General features: G+C 40.7%; 1 protein-coding gene across 1 annotated transcript; it reads left to right on the top strand.

Annotated features, from left to right (window-relative positions):
• Positions 1-579: 579 nt before the first annotated feature.
• LOC308568330 (malignant T-cell-amplified sequence 1) lies at positions 580-1,408 on the top strand. Its single transcript, XM_081161121.1, has one exon. The coding sequence runs from the start codon at positions 715-717 to the stop codon at positions 1,258-1,260; it is 546 nt and encodes a 181-aa protein (XP_081017247.1). The 5' UTR covers positions 580-714; the 3' UTR covers positions 1,261-1,408.
• Positions 1,409-6,709: the final 5,301 nt, after the last annotated feature.

The following is a 6,709-nucleotide window of genomic DNA, read 5'->3' as shown; positions in this document are numbered from 1 at the left end:
CATGTACAGAGCACTGAACCCAAACAAGGCAGAATGCACATGCTTTTCAGGAGCACCTGGAACACTCACCAAGACAGACCGTACTCTGGGCCGTAAAACGAGTTTGGATATGTTTATAAACGATTGGAATCCCTTCTAACCGCAAAGCCGCAAACCCTCTCCTCTCTGGGCGCAGGCGGTGAGAGCTCGGAAGGGACAAGGTTGCGCTCCGCGGCGACAGGCAGCAACTGCTGGCAATTATACGGACCTGAGCGCAACAATGTCCCACAGCGCGAGCGCAGTGGGAGACTGTGAGGCGCGTGGGAGAGGACCAATGAACAGGCCTCGACCCCTTGTAGTGACGTGAGGAGCAGGAGCGGCGAATAGTCAGGCGTCGCCCCCTGGTTTCCGGCTCGAGTAAAACATAAATAAAATACAGACCCCTGAAACGAGAAGGATTGCTCTAACTCATCTTCCTTCTCAAGCCCCGCCCCGTGACCAACCGCACCGGAGAGGAATCCACCGTCCAAAACAGCCGGCGAAAGCGCAGCCGAGTTCCGAGGAACGGAAGTAGATTTTACGGTGAGCCGTAAAGCACGTCCCTTTCCGGTTCACGACAGCAGCCCCGACCATCTCTGCCGGCCTTCCTCGGGTAAGCGCGTCCGCCGACCCTCGCGAATTCAGTTCTTTCCTATTTCGGGCCCTTCCCTCCTGTCGCCCCCGTCACTTTGGATCATGTTCAAGAAATTTGATGAAAAAGAAAATGTGTCCAACTGCATCCAGTTGAAAACGTCAGTTATTAAGGGTATTAAGAACCAGTTGATAGAGCAGTTTCCAGGCATTGAACCATGGCTTAATCAAATCATGCCTAAGAAAGATCCGGTCAAAATAGTGCGATGCCACGAACATATAGAAATCCTTACAGTAAACGGAGAGTTACTATTTTTTCGACAAAGAGAAGGGCCTTTTTATCCAACTCTAAGGCTACTACACAAATACCCTTTTATCCTGCCACGACAGCAAGTTGATAAAGGAGCCATCAAATTCGTGCTCAGTGGAGCAAATATCATGTGTCCAGGCTTAACCTCTCCTGGAGCCAAGCTTTACCCTGCTGCAGTGGATACGATTGTTGCAATCATGGCAGAAGGAAAACAGCATGCTCTCTGTGTTGGAGTTATGAAGATGTCTGCGGAAGACATCGAGAAAGTCAACAAAGGGATTGGCATTGAAAATATCCATTATTTAAATGATGGGCTGTGGCATATGAAGACATATAAATGAGCCTCAGAAGGAAAACACTTGGGCTAAATATGGACATTGTGCCGTGTCTGTGTTTGTGTCTGTGTGTGACAGCATGAAGAAAACACCTTTATGGTTATGCTGAATAAATTCAGCAGATGCTACAAAAAAAGTAAAGATTTGGAACGAGTCCATATGTCTGAATCTGTGTCATTGTGTGCATGTTTGTGTGAGTGTGTATGCCTGTGAATGTGTCAGCATGTGAGTGTGTGTGTGTATTGCAGAAAGGTAATTAGTTTAGGTTTGCTCTCTTGTCTGTTCAAGCACAGTACATTATCTCTTGCAGAAAAATAGGTTTCCATGTCAAGAGCATATATTGGTAGACTCAAAGATGTGAGTGAAGAACTGGGAGGAAGAAAATGACTGGAGAGGGGTCCTGAACAACTCTATAAATATGAACATTTAAGGAATGAGCAGAAGATGTGAGGGTTAAACAATTTTACTGGAAGCAGAGAATCCAGTAAAAAGTATACAGATGGCATTATTGGTTGGCCACCCAGCAAACATTGCCCCCCTCCCTCCTTGCCGGCAGAACTCTGACAGCCCTTTTCTACATGAACCAGGTAAATGCTGATTATTCTGGGTCCACAAGATGGTCTATTACCCTATGAGACTGATTCATTTACAGGTAGGCATGGGTCCTAAGGCCAAATAGGACCTTCTCTATTTAGGAACCCCTAAGAAAATGGGTGTCTTTTCTCCCTTGGTTTTGAATCATTTATAGGTGAGTACATGACCTCTGTTATTAGGGGCCATGAAAAGATATCTGGAAAAAGTTTTCAGACTTAAAGAAAGATGCATGGGGAGAAAGAGTCTCTCTGCTCTGAATGGATGTTGGCATGTGTGATTTAGCTCTTGCCACACACACACAACCTTGATGTGCAACAAGTCTGACCATGATAAAATTGAAAGGGAAAAGCAACAGTGCCCTTGATTTATGAACTAGTGATTAACAGCCATGGAGAGGCCATCTATTGGACATCTTAAGGAGTATGGCTAAGTTATGTGAGATAATAAAATTCCCTTATAGATAACTCCATTCTTACTTGAGGTTTCTGAAATTGAAAGCCAAAGATAAAATTCCACTTTTTACAGAATGGGATGGACACCCAACTGGAAAGTTACTTAGAGGATAAAGTAGGTCAAGTGAAAGTTCATCAGTGACTTTTGCCTGTAATTCTTTTAATGCAAAATCAATTGCAGTAGATTTAGGGGTGAATGGAAAGTGAGAAGCTAGGATGTGGAAGTTTAGACTTCATGTTGCTCCCTACAGAATTTTGATTGTGAATGAAAAGATATTGGGTGAAAGCTAGAGGAAGGTTTTAATCAAGATATTTTGTTTTGGAGTTTAGGTTATTTTGATGTTATTTTTATTGTTTTTCTGTTGTGTGTTTTTGTTAGATTTCTGAGTATGTTTATATGCTGAGGGGAAAGATTCACTAAGAGAGGAAATACTTGCCCTGGCCATTGTGGCTCAGTTGGAGCATTGTCCTGGACGCTGAAAGGTCTCAGGTTTGATTCCCCGTCAGGGCACATATCTAGGTTGCGGATTAGGTCCCTGGACGGGATCCCTACAGGAGGCAACCAATCGATCTTTCTCTCCATGTTTCTTTCTTTCTTTCTCTCTCTACCCCCCCACCTCCCACTCTCTAAAAGATAGATGGAAGGACGGCCTTTTATCCTCATGAGTCCACCCATTTGGATTATCTTCTTTCTACATAGTGTTGTCACATAATAACTCTTAAACGCTTTTCCTCTACACTTTTTTTCTCAGAGGATTAGAGCTTTAGCCCCTATTTATTATTATTTATTTTTAATCCTCACCCAAGGATATTTTTCCAGTGCTTTTCAGAGAGAGACAGAGGGAGAGAGAAACAACTATGTGAGAGAGACACATTAATTGGCTGCCTCTTGCATGCACCCCAACTGGGATGGAGATCAAACCTGCAATCGAGGAGGTACATGCCCTTGGCCAGAACTGAACCCAGGACCCTTCAGGCTGAGTGCCAATGCTCTAACCACAGAGCTAAACCGGCTAGGGCCCCTATTAATTCTACACCCCAATTAACACATTTAGTCTGGACATTGGTGGATACCTGTGGAGGACCTCTAAACTTCTCATGACAATATTCTGGAGCACCAATGACTCTGACAAACACAGAGGAAAACAGTCAAGGTAAGCAACCCTGCAGTTCTTTTACTGTATCCTAACCAACTATCTCCACCAAAAGTTGAAAGAGGAACCCCCTGGAACCATTCTAAGCTTGCTTTCAGGTCTCTCCCTCTATGCATGCAACCTTACCTTCCATTCCTTCCTGGTTCACCTGGACGGTAGCTGAAAGGTGATATGACTATGACTGCTCAGTCACAGGATTTCCAATGCTGAATTCAGTACTGTCTATAAAGGGATAGAGGGCTTTGGGGAAAGAGTTTGTTTATTGAGAGGAACAGGCAGCCTTGCTTCCTGTTGAGAATCCTCACTCTTCCCTGCAGGCCCCTAATGCCCCTGCCCCTCAACTCCTGCCTCAGCTGCTTTAGAATAAAGCTCAGTGAACTGGGCCAGTTCAGTGGGATAGGGATGAAGGTGACCAATCACCCAATTTGCTGGAATTGAGGTGGTTCCTGGGGTCCTGGACTTCCAATGGAAAAATCAGGAAAGTCCGGACATACAGATATGAGCAGCTCACTCTGGGAGGAACTTAAACTTTACAGCTGTTGGGTGCAGAGGCTCAAATCACCATCCTGCTTTGTCCTATGGGGAGAGCAGAGCTGGGTGTAAGGGTGGCCAAAAGTGCTGAGGGCCTGAGTTCATATGCATGGGAGGGGGTGCCAAAAGAGAAAAATGCCCCTGGTTGCTCCAGCAATTTACAGGCTAGCTTCTGCCACCTTTGAGTAGCAAGGGAGATATCCCAACCTCCTGTGGCTGTTATAGCTACTGATGCATAGATGTTAAATTCTTGGTCTGTGCTACCAGGGCGGGGAGAAACACCTGAATTCAACTGATAGGTTTTGAGAAAAATTCACAGAGAAAGGAAAAATGGTAAATTACCAGCTCACTTAGGAAGAAATATATAACTAAAGTAAGTAAATTTGTGGTTAAAATTTTTCAAACAAAGAAAACTCAAGATCTAGAAAGGTTCACTGGTTAATTCTACCAAATATTTAAGGAAGAAATAATAAATATTTTACAGAATTTCTTTTACAATGAAGAAGTTTTGGGGACACTTTCCAGCTCATTGTAGGAGGGCAGCATTACCCCAAAACCCAAATCAAAGTCATCATAAGAAAATAAAGCTACAGACCAATATCCTTCATGAACATAAACACAAATATCCTAAAAAATATTCACAAAGTGAGTCCAGCAATATATAAAAATGGCAGAATGTGGGGTTTACTCTGGAAATGGAAGACTGGTTCAATAGTAAGAAATCAATCTGTATAATAAACCATATATAGGGAATGCATCTGATCATTTCACTAGATGCAGAAAACAAATATTTGACACAATTCAATGTTAATTCATGCAATAAAAGTCTTCCTCAACCTGATAAAATAGATCTACAAAATGCCTACAGCTAACATTTATTGGTGAAAGACCAAATACTTTCTTCCTAAAATCAGGAACAAGACAGCAATGCCCCCCTATAATTACTTCTATTAGTCATTCTAGGTAGTGCAGTAATGGAAGAAAAAAGAAATTAACAAAGGCATACAGCTTGAAAATAAAAACTATATTCACAGACAATTGTCTAAGTAGAAAAAAAGCTACTAAAACAGATAAGTGAGATTAGCAAATCAATATATTAAAATCAAGTGCTTGTCTGTATACTATCAATGAACAATTGGAAATTTAAATTTAAATGTAGACCATTTTCAATAGCACCAAAACACTTTAAATAATCCTGTATCAGTCTAACAGAGTATGTGCGTGATCTGTTATGCCGAAACCACAGAACACTTCTCATACCAATTAAAGGAGACATTAGTAAACATTAGTAGTATGCTCTCTTCATGAACTGGAAGACTCAATAATGTCATGTTAATTCTAAAGTTAATGCATAGATTTTAAAATATAGTTTGAGTCAAGATCACACTGGATTTTAAAATAAGAACTGGCAAACTATTTCCAAAATTTTAATGGCAATTCAAAGGAATAGAAGAGCCCAAATCATTTTGGAAAAGGGAGAACAAAATTGGTGGGCTCCCACTACCTGCTTCCAAGGCTTATTAAAAAGCCAAGGTAGACATGTCTGTGGTATTAGCAAAAGAATAGACGCATGAATCAAAGAACAGAGAAGAGTCCAGAGATAGACCCACTAAATATTGTTGATTGATTTTCTACAAAGTTGCAAAGGTAATTCAGTTGAAGAATAGTTTTTAAAAATTGGTGCAAGGGTCATCCATATGTAAAAATAAATGGACTTTGTCCCATTCCTTGCAATGTAGACAAAAGTGAACTCAAAATGGATTATTGGCCCGGCCAGGCATGGCTCAGAGGTTGAGCAGTGACCTATGATCCAGGAGATTGAGGTTCGATTCCTGGTCAGGGCACATGCCCTGGTTGCAGGCTCAATCTCCAGTAGGGGGTGTGCAGGAGGCAGCCGATCAATGACTCTCTCATCATTGAGGTTTCTTCCTCCCTCTCCCTTCCTCTCTCTGAAGTCAATAAAGATATTTTTTAAAAAATAGATTATTGACCTAAATGTTAAAATGCATCAAATTTCTAGAAGTAAACATAGGAGAAAAACTTTGTGACTTTGATTTCCCCGAGGATTTCTTAGGCATAACACCAAAAGCACTACTTTTATATTTTTTAAAAAATTAATTGAAATAAAGGTGATGGGAAAAAAAACTACTGAGTTTTGAAAGACAGTATTAAAATGAAAAGACAAGCCATAAACTAAAAGAAAATATCAGTAAAACATATATTGAATAAATAATTAGCATTCAGAATATATAACAAGCTCTCAAAATTCAATGGTGCAAAAGCAGAAGCAATTAAAAAAAACTGGCCAAAAGATTTGAATACACATGTCACCAAATAGGATATATAAGTAACAAATAAGCACATGAAAAGATGCTCAACAACTTTAATCATTTGAAAAATTCAAATTAAACCACAATGAGATACCCCTACATATCTATTAAAATGAACAACAAAAAGAACTGACCACATAAAGTGTTGGCAAAACTGCTGAGCAAGTGGAACTCTTACCCATTGCTGGTAGCAATGCAAATGGTATGGCCACTTGGGACAAAAAAAGTTTATAGTGGCTTTTTTTGTAATCCCCCCCCCCCAAACTGTAAACACATAAAGGGACATTGTTATCAATGTAACACATTTACCCACACTCAATCTTTATTTTGCTAGGAATTTTTTAATGGTAAATGCATTACAGATAATGACCAATAAGGATTTTAAATATTACAA

Source organism: Miniopterus schreibersii (assembly GCF_964146895.1).
Source record: "Miniopterus schreibersii genome assembly, chromosome: 1".
Classification (NCBI taxonomy): Eukaryota; Metazoa; Chordata; class Mammalia; order Chiroptera; family Miniopteridae; genus Miniopterus; species Miniopterus schreibersii.
Note: the sequence above shows the minus strand (reverse complement) of the source record. Positions and strands in the feature narration are given on the sequence as shown.

Coding starts and splice junctions, on each gene's coding strand:
- LOC308568330 (XM_081161121.1), top strand. CDS start 715: ATGTTCAAGAAATTTGATGAAAAAGAAAATGTGTCCAACTGCATCCAG.